The sequence below is a fragment of the Cyanistes caeruleus genome, chromosome 13 (assembly GCF_971803275.1).
Source record: "Cyanistes caeruleus chromosome 13, bCyaCae1.hap1.1, whole genome shotgun sequence".
Lineage (NCBI taxonomy): Eukaryota > Metazoa > Chordata > Aves > Passeriformes > Paridae > Cyanistes > Cyanistes caeruleus.
In genome coordinates this window covers 18,765,259-18,782,419 of record NC_141713.1, presented here as the reverse complement: position 1 = coordinate 18,782,419, position 17,161 = coordinate 18,765,259, and the positions used below count along the sequence as shown (strand labels likewise).

Genomic DNA, 17,161 nt, shown 5'->3' with positions numbered 1-17,161 from the left:
GAGTGCAATTTTGATTTATTAATCCAGCTGTTTGCCCACGCTGGTTAAAACCATCACATACATTGAAAACAGTTTCTTCGACAGACCCCGAGTCAGGTACCACAAAAATCCCTGTTGTAACTCTAGGAATTGAAGGCAACCAAGAAATGGAAAGGGAACAGAAGAGTGTAGGACACCGTTTTTACAGGGGCTTGCCGCGTTCTACCTGAGGACATACTGGCATCTTGGCCGGGTTCCACGGGCATGTCACAGGGGCGGCGACAGACAGCGAGAGCTTCACATCCTCGTCGTCCTCCTCCTTGCTGCGCAGCTCCCACCGCGCTCCCTCACAAAATGGCGGCCACGGTGTCCGCGCTCCTCTCTCCCCTCAGCTCCGCCGGGCGGACCCGCCACATCGGCACGGCCGGGGGCCCCTTTGGAGAAGGGAGAGGCTATAGCCACGCTACCCTCGGAGCGGGCGAGGAAGAAGAGAAAAAGTAAGGGGAAGAGAAAAAGTAAGGGGAAGAAAGGGAGAGAGCCAGGAGCTGTGCGCGGCACCCCTGAGGCGAAATAGGCGACAGCACTTCATAAGGACGAGTCGCCACAGAGGATGCGGTGCGAACCCCCCCCTCGTGCTGATTGGCGAACAATTCCCGCCACTCGCTCTCTCCGCCTTCCTATTGGCTCCTGCTTCCCGCCCAGCTCCCGTGCGCTGGCCGCAGCCGCCCCTCAGAGCTCTCAGAGCGGCATGGCTGAGGCGGCTGGCGGCGGCTGTGGCTCCGAGCCTGGGCTGGCTTCGGCGCCGGGCAGCGCCGGCGACACCTCCCTCCTGGGCGGCGCCACAGTGTGGCCCTTGAAGCGCTACGGTCGCTTCCTCCCCCCGAAGGACGGTGACGATGAGGGGCAAAACACCTCTTGGAAGGTGCCGGCGGCGCGGGGAGGATGGCGGAGTGGTGTGGGGTAACTGGCTCTGCTGTGAGGCAAACACGGATAAAATGAGGTCTTTCAGGTGCCTTTTTGCGAGTCCAGAGCTAGAGCAGGAATTGGGAGAGATTTTGCTTCCTGAATTATTAATGACAACACATTAGAGTGTTAGTGGTCCACTTTGTTTTATTCCTATATCGAGCAGTAACCTGTGGTACTAAAATCTAGAAACCAAGGTGGAAGAATCCAGAGGGTTGTTCTAAGTATGTATTAAGTCTGTATATGCGGGCATAATTAGTGAAAAAAATAATTTGATGTGCCTCTTGTCTGTGGGTGTGGAGGGCAAGTTGCATTAGTGAGATGTGAATTACACACCTGGCTTCTAACAGCGACCTTTGAGACCTTTTATTTGGCACTAGAAATGGGACTTGTAGATTCTGTGCTTGAATGGCCGGATTTTCCTTTGTCTGTCTTTTTAAAGGTGTTTGAATCAAATGAAGAATCAGGCCCTCTTGTCCTTACCATTGTGGAGTCTGGCCATTTCTTTATTTCCCAAGAGCGAACAGTGCTGGTAAGTTTGTCACGTATAAAGAACATTCCTCATACATCATTTACCATCAGTATTAACTTTGTTTCTTTTCTCAGCTTCATTTTCTTTCCCACTGAGTAGGAACTGTCAATCTTGTTTTGCTGATGGTTATTCTCATGTTCTCCTTTCCCTTCACATTTATCAGAACAGTACTAAATACATTATTTCCTGCTGAGGATCAACATTTCTTCTGTGGTTCTAAAAATCTAAGTGAAGAGGTAATGCTAAGTGTTGCTGATGTTGAAAGATGTTTGGGGTTTTTTTTCATGATTCTTCTGACTAAGAAAACAGAAAAATGCTCTGTTTAGAAATAGGTAAAACTATAATTTGTTACATCATTTGCCAATGACCTGCTAGTATTTTGGTTTGACAATGTGGTTTATCAAAGGGTTTGTGTTTTCTGTGTCGGATGATGAGATGTAACAAACAGCATAAGATCATTGGAGACAAAATGCAAACTTGTGTCAGCTGGTTTTCCTGTAGCCTGCACTTGCTTAAACATAACCAGTTAGTAAGCTAAATGTCATAATGACAGCAAAAGGAAAATTGTGTGTAGGAGGAGTGGGTTTGATGCTCTTGACATAGAAGACCTTGCTGGAGGATGGAATTAAGTGTGTTCAGTGCACATCACCAGTACTCAGTGGTGATAATGAGTAGGAACTGGCTGATAAATATGTTAGAAAGGTATTACAAACCAGTGGAAGATGCTGCAGTATAAAGATAACAAAGCTTTTTTAATAGAATGTATAAGAGACCATGTTGCACCTTGGAATATATGTAAGCTTATAAATTAGTTTTTACTGTGCCTCTTAAAGGGTCTTAAACTTGCAGAAATTAAAGTTTAGGGGAGAACCATGGATACCCTTGAAGTTTTTGGCCTGTGTGTTAGGAACATTGAATAGTTAATGCATGAGCTAACAGGGAGCTGTTACTGTGGATGGCCCTCACTTCATCCAGTGAGGACAAGGTAAAAAGGGACCCTGGAAAGGTTTTGGCAGTTGTGTTGAGTAAGAGAAAGGAAAGAAGTTTTGAAAATGGGGATGGAAATGAGACTTGCTGCCATCCCTTAGCACATTCTGCTTGGGATAACTCCATGCAGGATGTTCCTATTCCCAGTGGCTGTCCCTGTTAGTGACCAGTAACTGACATCACTCTAAAAGTCCTTGAAATAACCATATAAAAGCTAACAGCAACTTCTAATCACTAACCAAAGTGCAAAAAAGGCACAACCCAAAGCTGCAGCCCTTCAAAGGCTTGTCTGGCAAAGGCTGAAGCTGGCAAGTAACAGGGCAGATAAAAGTGCGCTGTCAGAAAGGGTGAGGGATCAGAAAAGCTTCTGAAAACTTGGCTGGGAAAAGCACTTTCCTTGCAGCTCTTGTGTTTAGTGGCTAGTGAAGCTTTCAGGCAGCTGCTTTGCATGAAATGCCAGATGAGGAATTTCTGGGATCCATCAGGACTGTTCCAGCTTCTAAGAGACACTGAGATACTGCAGGAACTATCACATAGTGCAGGAGAGGTGGAACAGACATGCTTGGTAGATGTGACCAAAATACAGTACTGAGAGTTCAGAAGAAAAAGTTCTGGTTTTATTCAAACATTTATTTTGGCAATACTTCTACACCAACCTTAAAGTTGGAACTCTGACATTTAGAGAGTTGTTAAAGAAAGGTTCTATCGAGTTGGTTTTACGGGCTGTTGATTGGTGCAGCTCTTTGAGTAGGGGTGTTTGGGCTGGTGGCACAGGGGTGTTCTGTGCATGCAGGACTGAACTGGTGGGAGAGGCACTGGTTCATACTGGGGTTGTGTGTTTGTGAGATTGGACCAGCTGCAGCCCTCCCACTTGTCCTCTTAAACGTACCTGAGTGGCTGAAAACCCCACCAAATACCCAGGGTGCTCGTTTTCATAGAATCCCAGGGTGGTTTGGGCTGGGAGGGACCTCCCATCCCATCCAGTGCCAGCCCCTGCCATGGGCAGGGACACTTCCACTGTCCCAGGCTGCTCACAGCTCCATCCAACCTGTTGTTGAGCACTTCCAGGGATGGGACACTTTGCAAACTCCTTCCTGGGATGCCACGTGACAACAAACCAACTTGCAGTGCTGCCCAGGCTGCAGAAATCATTAGAAATGGTTAATCTCAGTGGTTCTGTCTCCCTCCAGTTGCAGCTGTCAGTGCTGTCACAAACCTGTCACAATATTTAACCAGGCTTTGCACGACTAAGTACAGACCGTGCTTGGAGGCTGTCACACACCAAATCCACTCACTGGGGGTCCATTATCCTGGACGTTCTGTCAGAGGGGATAATGCACAGCTTCTGCTCCAGAGGGAACAGATCAGCTTTGATGGAATGCTGCAGCTGCTGCCATGCTTTTACTTGTGCTCTCATTTCCTCTTGCTGGCCTGGGCTGGGCTGTGTCACACCTGTGTGCTGCCTTACTAGCATTGAAATCCCCTCTGATGTACTCACACAGCTGCTTTGTGCCGTGTTGGAACTGCATCCTTTAAATTGTTGATGTCTTGTCTTTTGATCTATCTCTTAATCCCTACTTTTCAGCCCTTTTGATGTGCTCCGTGCTCCCGGGTTTGAGGGAACTGGATAACAATTATTGTAGCTTTGTAGCTCTGCACAGGAACAGGGTGAGGCACAAGATCTGTGTCACAGGGCCACATCGCCTTCTCAACGTGCAGAATTTGTATTTTTGTAAAATTGTCACTGATGAATAATAAAAGGAATTGTTTCTGATTGTCACCTATGAACAACATTTCCACAGAACTGAAAGAGTTGGGAAAAAAATAAGAAATTTCTGTTTTCCTGATGGCTGGATTAATATCCATAGTAGGAACAATATTCAAGTGTTTCTGATTGCTATCAAAATATTTTCTCTATGATGGGTGTACTTACGTATTCTCTTAGTCCTTTTAATTTTATTTAAGTAGGAAAGTTAAGAAACCTTTTCCTTAGAGCCCACTGGCTCTTTTATGATCTGTTTCTAAGAACAATATTTATAAAATAGCAATAAAATACTCACATATCCTGACAACTGATTTTTTAATAAATACAGAAACAACTGTTTTCCTTTCAAAATACCATCTATTCCTTGTGTAATGGAATGAAGAGGAGGGTAAATGGAACTTCAGAGCATGGAACATAAAAATCCCTGATGCGTAATGCAAATTAAAGGGTGCTTTGATTTGTTTTGTTTTGTTTTATTCTTTTTTAAACCAAATTCTTCATTTGGAATTAAATTACATAATGCATTTTTAGGACCTGTTTTTGCTGCAGTGTTGCCTAACAGACTGGATATTTGATGGTAGGAAAACCTCATTCTTATATACTGTAGTCAGTGGAATTTTACAGGAATATCTCAACAGCTTCTCTGGTAATTTCTGGCCATGCTCAAGATACATTATGTTCTATTTACCACAACTCTTATTTCCTTTCCCCTCTGTATCAGCACATCTTGGAAATTTTATTTTGGTGTTTTATTCAGTGCAATTATTTCTGGTGCTAGAATTCATAATATCCTACAAGTTAATCAAATTGAAATTGTGAAGAGGACTTAGTTAATAGGATAAAATAAATCCGGAGTAATTGATTTGTGACCCGATCTTTTGAAGAGTAGGCTAAATGTCCTTAGTGCCCTCCTGGTCCCCTCATGACTTCTAATAAGCTACCAGTGCTTAGGGTACAGTGGATTCTAACTCATTAATTAGGCAAGCATTCAGCAGGCATCCTCATGTTCCTGATGCTCTCTTTGCAGTGCCTGAAACTCAGGCACCAAATTTTGCAGATGAGATTCACCACAGTGCCCTGGGCAGAGATGGTCCCTGTGCAATAAATGAGGGCTCCTGAGAGAAACCTGGGCAGCGAGAGGCAGAACACCGCAAAGCCACAGAAGGTTCTTCTTTGATTTAAGTTTTGTTGGCTTATTTAGTACCACAACCGTAGTTCAAAAATCTCAATTTCAGTTTGTTTATTTCAACATGTTGATGTGATTGTTTTGGATGAGCTGAGAGTATCCTTCTGCATCAGCTTTCCCATTTCAGTTTCATGTCAAGGGCTTCTGCTCTTTCCTTTTCTCCTGCCCCAGTTCTCCTAAACCCAGCTCTCAGAATTTTTTTTTTTTTTTTTTTGGAGATTATGATCAATCTGGGGAAGTACATATTTTATATTGGGAATGAAAGAATACATTAATGGGACACCCTGAAAAGCTTTAGCATCCAGATCCCCTCTCTGTGTCCCTAGACAGATGTCACTGGGAAAAAAACCCAAAACAATTCAGGTTGTCGCTGTGAAGCATCAAGGTTTGTGCTGGGGTAAGGGCTGTCAGTGGCTGTGGTGTGAACCCTGCTCCTGCAGGCAGCGTTTGCACTTTGGCCAAAGCCATTCTCTGCCTTCGAGTCCCCTCAGGGGTGGCTCTGTGTCCTGGGTTTCCTCCCTCCTTCAGCTTCTGTGTGCACACAGAGCACTCTGCCTAACGAGTTCTCTGCCACAATCAAACAGCTTAAGAGAAACATTTGAGGGGGGAACAAAGAATCCTGCAAAGCTTAACATCCTTTTGTTCCTTACTCCTGTTTGTCTGCCTCGATTGGCAGGGTTGGAAATGCATGCAGGGACAGCTTTGTGCTTCCCTCACTCTACAGGTTGTCTTGTTTGGGGGGATTTTTTTGGCTCTTCTAATTTTCAAGACAGCTCGTACTGCAGAAATCAAACCTGATGTATTTGGCCTTACTTAGATGCTGGAAATAGATAAAAAAATGTCTGCTTCCAGGTGTGTTATAAGGTAGTAATGAAGACTGGAGTGAAATTATGTTAGAAGTTTAATTTTCACAACTTTATTCTACAGTCATCAATTAAGAATTTTTACTTTTTAAATAGAAAATTGTTTATTCTAGGAAAAAACTGTAAAATGGTAACTCACATTCTCTTTTGGGAAGGCAAGGAATTAAAAATTGCTATTTTTCAGATTTATGCAAGCATTTGATTTAGAATCTATGCCATGTTTCAAGCTTGTCCAGCTTTTTTATTATAAAATAGAATATATATTTATTATAATTTTATTATAATTGTTATTATAACAACCTATTAATAACAAAATCCTCATTATAGTGTCACCACTTACCTGTAAACACCTTCTCCAGTTTTCTGAATGCATCCCAGTTTTGCCTGTTCTTTAACATTCTATCTGATTCTTGAACATCATTCACAAGCTTTTTCTGCCTGTTTGCTCACACATCTTTATTTTTCCTGTCTCGTGAGGGAATGGTTCATAGCAGTCCTTGCAACTCCACCGCCTCCGTTCTCTTTTGATCAGAACCATGCTGTGGGTTCATCTGGAAATAACATTTCCATTCCTCTGGTGCTCCCCCCTCATGTAGTGGTACCTGACCTTGGGAAAGGCAAGGGTTAAGGAGCTGTCTCAGGTGCCTGCCTGGAAACTTTGGAAGCAGACTGCTCTGTTTTCTAGGGAATTGTGTCCCAGGGTGCTGTCGCAATGGTGTGAGCAGGATGTTGTCTGAGGCCTATAGCAGCACCACCCTGGCAGCTGTACACTTTTAATTCACACAATAAAACTCCCTTCATCTCAAACTGACCTTGTTCTTTCCTGCACCTTCCCAGAGTCCTTAATCCATGACGTGATACAATGCATACATTCCTTGGAGCTGTGAACTTGGAGAACAAACTGGTGTATTTGCATTTCATGGGCCTGCTAGAAGAGGCAGCCCAGACTGGAGAATGTCTCTCTATGGCATTCTGGGGTTTCATTTGTCTTTTTTAATACTGCTTGTGATTTAAGGGCAGACTGGGTCGTGTTTGTGACCAAGCAAAAAAGCTTTTCCTCCTAAGCTATTGTTTACACATAGTTTTGTTTGAAAACATCTGGCTTGTGTATGAGTGCATCCAGACTAACTGATGCAAGCCAGCATAGCTGAAATGCTACACAAATAACATTTCTTAGATACAGAGTCATCTTCTGTTCAGCTAGGGTTGCAGTCTAACAAAACATAGATAATCTATTCCTGCATTGTTTAGCACCGTGGGGTTTCTAAATGCTACAATAAAAAATATTCATAAATCACACACAATACCTTCCAGCACAGCTCACAGCCCTCATTACACAGCAGGTTTCTGAATGCTGAAATGTGAAGTCAGAACAAAAGTATTTCCCAGTCTGTGCTGGACTCGATGGCTCTGAGGCTGGATCAGTATTTCTGGCTCCTGCCTCATGGCAGCTGTGGTCACATCTTGCCTACTTCCAAAACATTTGGGAAACATCTTGCTTTGTTTTCTCCTTCAGCTTAATTCCACCCAGTCCTCCCTCTGAGAAACTTAGATTTTGATCACAGATGTAGGAAAGAGTTTTCCTTTACCCCACTTCTGTTACAAGTAGTCGTGGACAACAACAGGGCTATGTGCCTGACTGATGACCCAGCTTAATAAAGTGCTGCCATTTCTCTCTTCACGTGGTGAACATTTGGGCTCCTGTGCCCCTGCCCTGTTCTAGGCTGCATTTTGGGGATATTCCGATTAATTTTACACTGCCATCTGGCTTTGCCCCCGCCTGGTTGACTGAAGCGGCTCCTGCTCAAGGGAGCAGGGACCAGCTGCTGTGTTCCCTACTCTGGCAGCGTGGTGGCAGCACCACTCCCGAGGGAACGCTGCTTTTTTCCGTGTCATCGCCCACGTCCAGAGCACGCGCGAGCCAATCCATCACCTGTGGAAAGGCACAATGGACTCTAATCCCAAAATGCTGCCTTGCACTTGCCAGGCCCTGCCCCCCACCCCGCTGCTGGCTGTTGGCAGAGACCCTCCTGGCTTCCAGCGTGGCTCAAGGGACACGTTTATTGTGCTATTCCCTCCTGTTGATCTGAATTCGCTCACCTGGCTTCATATGCACTGCCCCAGGCTGGATGGGGCTTGGAGCACCCTGGGACAGTGGGAGGTGTCCTTGCCCATGGCAGGGGTGCCACTGGATGAGCTTTAAGGCTCCTCCCAAACCAAACCAGGCTGTGAATACAGAGACAAAGATTTAAAAAATAAAGTGGTTAAACTTAAATTTCAGTTAAATGGAATTTTGGGGTTGGAGCTGGGTAATCAAATAAAAATTCTGAATGCTGTTTTTTCCTGCTTGTTTTACCTCAGAAACAGGACATATAAAAGAACCTGGGAAACATCAATAAAATAGTTGGTAGGAAAGTTAAACAGTGACTGCCTTTTATAATTTCTTTGAAAACAGTTACTATTTTAAGTAGACAACATTTGTTCAACCTTCATCTCCAGTGAAAGGAAAAACACCGTAAAAGCAGACTGAATATGGGAATAGCTATATTTAAATAAACAGTTGGTGTGTCTCCAAAACATAAACTACTTGAAATGAACAGGACAAGCACAAGTGGTCACAAATTAAAGTGGCCTAGTGAAGGAATGGCTTAGAACTGCTTCACTGGCAGCATATTGGGGCTTGGTTCAACCTTTCCCCATTGCTGACCAAGTGATCTCTCCCTGTTGTTTTGACCTTTAGGCCTTTTCTGCTTAGCACATCCTGCCTCAGGGCACTTCTGGTGTGTTCAGAGCAGAGACACTGCAAGGGACTGGCCCTCTTACCTGCTCTAACAGCACACAGGGAAATTCTTTTCTCCCTCTGACAGCAGATCTTTTGGGAACGGTACTTCCCTGCTGGTTGACATTCTGGAGTCTGTCACAGCAGATGTCTGCCATCCAGTCTGCCTTTGGTTCAACTCTTCACAGCTTCTGAGAGATTCCTCTGTAAAGTTAAAAATGCAGCTCAAAATCTACGTGCAGTTGCTGCATGAGACCATAAAGCCAGTGCCAGCACAGTAAAGGAGCAGAGTCACTGAGGTGATTCCTGTTCCAAAATAGAATGGCAGATGGTTTTCCAGCCTGGACCCACCTGGGATGGATGGTGACTGTGGCAAACACCGCTGGCCCTTCAGGATGGACATGACTTGTGAAGTTTGACCCTTAGGACCCCTTGAAAGCAGCCTGGGCTCAAGCCCTTGGTAACTGAAAGGATTGTGAGTTTGGCTAAAACAGGTGCCTGATTTCCTCCCTGCCCTAACACTGATTAATGGTTGGGGATTTTCCCCTGGACTTCGCTAAATAATGGCTCAGAGTGCCTTGGGAGATGCAGTCCGTTGCCTTGCAGTTGTTTTTCTCCTTCCTGGGGTGTTTTTACATGAGGCTGAGCGGTCTGTCAAGTTTGAAGGGACTGACAGTGATGCAACTGGAGTATAAAAACATCTTTATCCAATTAACGAAGCTGCTGCTCGGTTCCCCGAGTGCCACCTGGAGCCAAGGCCTCCCGGCCTTGGATAAAACGGGGCCGTGCCATTCCCCGGATTCGCCTGCCCTCTGCTGCCCTCCCGGGCAACTTCAGCACTCAAAGCTCCAACTACAGCTGCTTTATTCTGGTTTTCAGGAGCTTTCAGAGCATGCACAAATATAATGTAGAGGGGTATGGAAATGAGAACATACCTTGGCACAGTGTTCCTCGATTTAATCCCTGCAGTGGTAAAAAAATTCCACAGTGGCAGCTGTTAGACAGCTCCAAAACCTGCACAACTGCATGACTGATCTTCATTAGGGCTTTAATTGCATGACAGAACTTAAACATGTGCTCCTGGGTGCTGCTGTTTGCTGTGCCACTGGTTTGTGCTTTATTTATTTCAGGAAGGCTTTTCCCTGATTGATTCCCACAAGTGGCTGAAGATAGTGAGGAGAGCAGAGTGCCTGCTGCTCCAGGCACAGGCCAAGGTGAGCTGAGCTGCTTGGAACAATCCTAATATGTAACACAGATATGGAGAAAATATCTCAATTTTGGCTAAATTAAACAAGAAGGTGTTAACTAGCTATTAGATAATTCAAATTTTTTAGGTTTTTTTACTCTAAATACTAAACAAGAGTGGATTGAATAATCTCGGTATCTTTTTTAACTGCTAATATTCAGTTTTTAGACCACTGTCCAAGAGTGAGCTGCTTAAACAGCCAGTCTGGTTTTTCACAAGCTCTCTGCCACGGCTAACAAAAAGTTGAAGCAAATCTCTTCCAAGATACCTCTGAGTCAGACTGCACTTCAGCAAACAAATTCTCTAACCAAGCAATTAGTGAGCCATTTTGTGGCTCCTGGCACAGTGGCAGCAGGCTGGTGGTTAAGGTATTTGGTACTCAAGGAAACAAAATGGACATGGGTTTCTGGTCTCCCACTCAGCTCTCCCAATGAAAAGCGGTTGGTTTGCCTTTAAATAATCAAACTGCACTTTCTTCTTACCAGTTCGTGTAAAAATCTTAGGGTTTTTTTTTTTCTTAGATGAACTCTGATACTCTTATGTATCTTAGTGTTTTAAATTCATGGGTTATGCCTGAAACCACAACACCTCTGCACTCTGCTTTCTCTCAGCTTGTTAGAAAGCCTGAAGACAGCTGGGGCAGGAATTAGTTCTGATGAACCAGCAGGTTGTTCCTTCCCAGCTACCAGAGCCAGCATTAAGGGATTCTGCTGCTCCTCACCAGCCAGACAAAACCAACATCACCCTCACTGCGAGGCTGCAGCAAAGCTCTGAGGGGCAGTTCGGGAAAGGAGGAATATTAACAGCCTGAAATTAATTCTGTGCATCTCAGTGTTTACTTACCATAAATCCACACAACTTCAGCTGGATTTAGTGGCACTGCAGTGGTTCTACCACACAGCTTCTCTGCTTTCTATCCTAACAGGATGCAGCTTCTGTGCTGATCTTTATGATAAATTTCTGGTTTCTCTTGTACTCCTTGTTTTTTATAAGTCATTACTACTGTATTTACAGTGGAACTTACTGATCACTCCAAATATGGCTTCAAAAGGGCACTGTGGGCTCTTCGCCAGCAGAATGAGTTTCAAAACTATGAACAGGAGCAAGGTGAACGTTCTTCATAAGTTTACAATAAATTATTTCCCTTCATACTGTCTTCCTTGAGCTCAGCCCCCCACCCCAGCATGGAAGAGGTGCAAATTTAATGATTCCATGACCTCAGGGTTCTTTAGCACTTGAGCTCTTGTGTGGTTCAGGTGTGACTGCCCAGTCCTGTTTATGCCATAGACCTTGACATACCACAGCTCTCTTTCCACAGAGGAACAATGTTTAATTTTCAAAGCCTGCTGTTGTTTATGAACTGCAAACTCAAGTCTTTAACAGTCCTTGTGAGAAACTCACAGGAGTCCAAATAGCTCAGCCTCAAAATTGACTTGGGGATCTAAACAAGCAAGCGCTCTTTGAAAGTGTCCTAGAGAAACTCCACTAAGTTCCTTTTCTGTCTCTGAAATCAGAACTCACCTAGCTGTGTGGCACCCCACAGCTCAGTGCCTGGGTCTGTGAGGCTGCCCCAGTTCCTTAATTAATAGTAATGAGGGCAAATCCAACAGGCACTGGCAAATGAGTGCAATGCTTCACATTAGTTTGACATTTTCCCCTTTAAAAAGCACAGAGGCAGGCTTTTGTGCTTGCCCTGCCCTAAAAATCTCTTTATGTGAGTCAGACTTCTTCAAGCAGCAGGCATGTAAACACAGGGGCTGTCAGGAAGAGCTGCCTCATCTCTGAGACAGGAACTTTAAAGTGAGAGGTGTCCTTGCACTCGTGCTCCAGCAGCCCAGCAGTGTGGAATTAAAATGGGCATTGAAAATGGGTTTTGACATTGGAACCTCACGAAGATGAAGACCTAAATAAGCCAGGCTGGGCCAAGGAGAATTTGCTGCTTTTCTAGTACTTGGAGTTCTTTAAATTTGGAATTTCAAGATCAAACAGAAAGTTCCATTAATTAGCTCTCTAAACATTGAATATGCACCCACCTTACATCAGCTCAAAGTGCTTAGGCCAAGCTTATCACCCACCATAGATTGCCATCCCCATTTCAGGGCAGTTTGCTGAACCTGGGGCATTTACTAAAACTACCTATTACGGCACACAGCCTGACAACCTACTCTGGGGAGGGTCAGAGCTATCTGTGAGTTTTCAGTAATTTTTAGTATCATTTCACTCTTTGAAGTAATGCATTTGAATTTCCTGCACTCTCATTCAACGTGTTGGTTTCTGTTCAAGGAGCATTTAGGTGAGAGCCAAACTGAACGTGTTGGTTTAGATACACACAGGTAGGATTGACTTGGATGCATCAGGAACATGAATCCTAACTGGAACATTAGGATTGTCATGCCCTGAATTTATAGTTCAGATCCAGAGTTAACTTCTGCTTACTGTTGTGTCATTTTTTGTCACAACTAACTGTGCAGAGCTGGCACACCCTTACAGGATACTGTAAGGACACCTGCAGCAACAATAAAACTTAATTTTCCTGCTGTGTGTAAAAGCTGAGTCCTGGCAAGGCTTGTCCACTTGGCTAAACATCGAATTACTGACAGGTGGCCCTGCATCACTTACCCTTTTTTTGCGTATTTTTATCTGATTTTCAAGTCTGCAATCACAGCCTTCTGGTTAAGCTGCTGGGAATAAAGAAGATACAGCAAAGAAAACCTGTTTATTTGTTTTTAAATCGGTGCAGAGACCCACAAATCTATTGCCTTTTTCCCAACTCCAGCAAATAAGGATTTAGCCCAAGTAGTTAGAGGGGATTCCAGGTTAATTTGATTTCCCTGTGGTTGTGAGCAGAACGAGTGCCGCATGTTCCGTGTGCAGTTCGGAGGGAGCTCCAAGGAGGAGGTGCAGGAGCACTGCTGCAGCTGTGTCCAGAAACTCAGCGAGTACATCCCGGTGCAGGGGGCTGAGGAACAGAGCCAGCAGCTCTGCCACGGCACCAGCCAGGACACCCAGGGCATGGACACTGAGCATGCAGTAAGTGACCACACACCCCCAAAACCCATCACCTCTGGCTGGCAGAGCTGGGCATGGCGAGTTTCTCACGGCTCTGGGACTGTCTGCTTAAAATAGGAGTTGGGAAATGAGTAGTACAGGGTAAAAAATGATCAGAGCCAAAAAAGAATCCTGGATCCTGGCTCCTTTCTGTGCTTACCTGCAGCCGTAGTAAGCTGCTAGGACTGCCTGCTTACAATTTGAGCCTAACCTGGCACATCAAAAAAGCAATCTTAGGAGGAACAGAATATTTCCCCTCTCCAAGATAAAGTCCTGAGGTAACTGGAAAAGGCAGAGACAGTGTTTTCCAGGGTGATTATTCTGAAATCTCTGCTCTCTTGGGTGTTTAGATGCATGGAACAGCAGCACTGTGCTCTTGAGAGCATCCATACACAGCATTCTTTGAAGTCACTCCTAGGAAGTCATTTGCAACTTCAGTTTAGCCATGAACTAACAGACCTGTAGTTAAAACTGTCATGTCTTTCATTTTTAAAGACTGGAGCAGATGTGCATGCAGGTTCCATAAAAAGATGCCTTTTTACTGCAGAAGGTAGCTGAGCACATTCCCTTCCCGTCAGCGCTAAAAATGGAACTGCTTCCCCCCCTGCACATACCCACACTCTGCTTGGTAACAAGCCCTTATTTGCATTCTGTATTTTCTAGCCAGATGAGCCTCTCCCAGACTCCTGCACAAGCCTTGGAGAAAGAAGATCTGTAGCACAGCTCACACAGGTAAAAAACAAACATCTCCAGTCTGAGAATAAGCTGTCTCATTCCATTTTCCATCTGGGAAATGCCTTCCCTGAACATTGGGATACCATAATCTGTACTAGCAAAACACTGGATCTGTGTAATGATCCAGAGCCAGGGAATCTGCAGCAAAACAAGGTGTTTGGTGGTGTAATCACCCCATTTGAATGGGAACAAATGACAGGCTGAGAGCAGAAAAATACCCAGAGGTAACATCCAAATGAATGGCTCTGGCACTGGTTTGCCTCTGCAGAAATGACTTGTGCAGATCAGCGCTGAAGCCTGAAAGTATCAATCCTGGAATGACAGAATATCCCATCTAACCCTGCTCTCTGGCAGTGGGAACCCATTCCCCCTTCTCCTGTCACTGCAGGCCCTTCTCCCAAGTCCTTCTCCAGCTCTCTGGGAGCCCCTTTAGGCACTGGCAGGGGCTCTGAGGTTTCTCTGGAGCCTTCTCAACCCTGACCCACAGCAAAGGATCCCCATATTCCATGGACAGCTTCACGGAGCAATTCTGGGTAAATAACTGGAAGTCCACTGTTGCTCATTTACTGGGAATTCAGGCCAGTGTAGAAGCAGTTGAGCAGGAAACTCTCTGTTGTTTCTGTCTTCCTTAACCTTCTTTTGTAGTTTTGCAGTTACTGGGTGAGCCCAGAATCCCAGATTTGTTCGGACTGGAACCTCAAAGGTTACCTCATTCCAAGCCCAGTGCCACTATGCCCAGAGTTCTCCCACCACCATGGGAAAAAGCTGGGAGAGGGGATTAAACGGGGATCAAAAGGATGTTTTAACGTAAAAGCCCCATACTTTGTTTCTAAAGGACATTTGGCTAAATGAAAAGCTTGGAAAAGTGCACACTTGGTTACCCCTACACAATCCACGTGGCAGCATGTACAGCTCATAAAGAGCATACACTGATTACAGAACAGATCCAAGCAGGGTAGATTTCCAGCTGGAATAACTGCAGGGGCACTTCACATTGTGTAAAAGCTACTCTGGGATCACACCTGGGCATGAGAGAAAAGCTCACATACACAACCACAGCTGGCTGACAGCATTCCAAGAGCACCAAACGCAGGGCTGGGGCACGCCTGTGTCGCGGACGAGCTCACAGCCACACTTCCAACCTTCCCTTGGCAGTCGGTGCTGCGGCAGCGGCCGGAGCTGCCCCCGGCATTGCCGCACCCGGCCTGGAGCGCCCGGGAGCTGGGGCCCTTCATCCGCCTCTGCCTCATGGACCAGCACTTCCCAGCCTTCGTGGAGGACGTGGAGAGGGAACTGCACAGGCTCGCCGAGGAGTGAGGCACGCCCGGCACTCCGTGGGGAGCGTGCGGCTCCGGCCATTAAAGGTTGAAAAACGAGGCCTACAGCGGTTTTTGTCGGTGTTTTATTTTTAAAAACAGGTGAATCCACTTTTTATACATCATTGCACTTCAACAAATACACAGAACACGAGTTCATGCAGCTACAGTTACGCACATCATGAGAACCCTGGTAGGTCTATTTCTACAATCTTTAAATCAAGAGAAATTACAGTGTCAAACTAAAGAGGAATAACTAGTTGCATAGAATATCACCATGCTGTAACATTTCATCATTTAAACAAAAAAAACAAAAAAAAAAAAGAAAAACCAAAAGAAAATTATAAAAGTTTGCCTGAATTGAATGTACAAGAATATGTCGAACACATCAGTGCAAAAGGATTTGAGAATTTACATGAGTTAACAAAAAAAAAAAAAAAAAAACCAAAAAAAAAAACAAAAACCAAACCAAAAATCACTGAAAAAGCAATCATATATATATATTTATAAACTGAAAGTTTGTTTTTGTTTCCAACTGCATCCCACCACCACCAGCAGCCCCTGGCACCACCCAGCCCTGACACCCAACAGGACACCCCGCGCTCCACGATTAAAGCCCTTAAGGAAATTCCAATGTGCCGGCCCGGAATCACTCCCCTCCTTCCAGCCATACAGTAAGGAATGAATATCAGCAGCTTCAAAATGAACCACAATGACTTCTGGTTTCCCCTCCCCCAAATATAAATATATACTGTATATATCTTTAAGTTTTGCTGTACTTTACAAAAGAAGTCTCACTAGATGGCAGCGGTGCGGTTTGAGCGGTGCCGAATTTAACAGCTACAGGAAGTAAAAAACAGCGCATGCGTGAACCCGCCTGGCTACTGCTCGTGTAAAGAGAGGAAAGGAGGAAAAAAAAAAGCAACATTCACAGCACATCAAGCCCAAAAGAGTTTACACCTTCTACACGGAAGCATTATTAAAATTCATCTGGCTAGGTCATCCTTGCAGGAGAGGCTAAATAAGGCATGCGTTAGACAGTCATATTGTTGCTCACTTGGAAAGGAAAGAAAAAAAAAAAGAAATCAGACAGAACTGGAGTTCTAGAACCAAGAGTTCCAACCCTTAAATTTAGCAGGTCATATTGCCATCAGTCTCTCAGAAACTTAAAGCTCTAAAAAAGAAACGAGAAAGAGGTGCTAGTCAATGGTGAACAGTGTGAGCCGCCGCAGCCTCCAATCCCCGCGCTCCCACTGGGGCACGGCTCCCGACAGTCCCAGCTCCACCTTTCAGTGGGGAAATCAGGAGGGCTCGGCAGCTTTGTCTACATTTTAGTAAGCAGGTCCTTAAACCACCCGCCTGTTTGTGGAAATCAATGTTTGGTCCCCCCCGCGCTCCCCGAGGCGCAGCGGGAATGTTTTAATCCGGGGAAGGAGTTTGCTGCCGTGCCCCCAGCACTCTGGGCAGGAGGGCTGGGCCTGCCCGCTCCCGGCCGGGCACAGGCAATACTTACATGATGAGCATTTTTAATTTGTGTTTCTCTGACGTAAGTTTTTGTCTTTGTGATTGTTTGTAGAATTGGTTTTCCTGCAAAAAGGGATGAGACCAGGAATCAGTCACGGGTACAAGGGAAAATGGACATTATTTGTACTTCATTAAACAGCATTTCTGTCTTCCTCCCTTTAACTGGCTGAAGACAGCGCTGCTGTAAACTTTATATTTTAGCACATTTGTTTTCTAGCAAGATGTTGCTTTTCTTTCC

The 17,161-nt window shown here is 45.0% G+C and overlaps 3 protein-coding genes across 8 annotated transcripts in view; 1 reads left to right on the top strand and 2 right to left on the bottom strand.

Moving 5' to 3' along the window:
- HCN4 (hyperpolarization activated cyclic nucleotide gated potassium channel 4) overlaps positions 1–810 on the bottom strand; it is a 127,775-nt gene extending 126,965 nt beyond the window's left edge. The window contains exon 1 of one of the 3 annotated variants that reach the window (XM_086848438.1): positions 206–810. The gene's annotated coding sequence lies outside the window, so the exon portion shown is untranslated. The remainder of the gene's footprint in view (positions 1–205) is intronic. The other 2 variants (XM_086848440.1, XM_086848439.1) reach the window with 2 other exon arrangements.
- REC114 (REC114 meiotic recombination protein) lies at positions 693–15,862 on the top strand. 2 transcript variants are annotated; one of them, XM_023934288.2, is made up of 6 exons: positions 693–901; positions 1,385–1,474; positions 10,185–10,268; positions 13,148–13,330; positions 14,012–14,080; positions 15,239–15,862. In XM_023934288.2, the coding sequence occupies exons 1-6, from the start codon at positions 728–730 to the stop codon at positions 15,398–15,400; spliced, it is 762 nt and encodes a 253-aa protein (XP_023790056.1). In that variant the 5' UTR covers positions 693–727; the 3' UTR covers positions 15,401–15,862. The 2 variants fall into 2 exon arrangements, with proteins under 2 accessions (XP_023790056.1, XP_086704586.1); XM_086848460.1 differs by lacking the exon at positions 10,185–10,268 and having other exon boundaries at positions 15,239–15,467.
- Positions 15,470–17,161, bottom strand: part of NPTN (neuroplastin) — a 40,702-nt gene continuing 39,010 nt past the window's right edge. For 2 of the 3 annotated variants that reach the window (XM_086848455.1, XM_086848457.1), the window contains 2 exons: positions 16,913–16,986; positions 15,470–16,573 (listed from right to left, as the gene is read on the bottom strand). In XM_086848455.1, the coding sequence (XP_086704581.1) occupies positions 16,926–16,986 (61 nt within the window). In that variant the 3' untranslated portion in view covers positions 15,470–16,573; positions 16,913–16,925. Of the gene's footprint in view, positions 16,987–17,161 lie in introns of all 3 variants that reach the window. The other variant, XM_086848456.1, reaches the window with a different exon arrangement.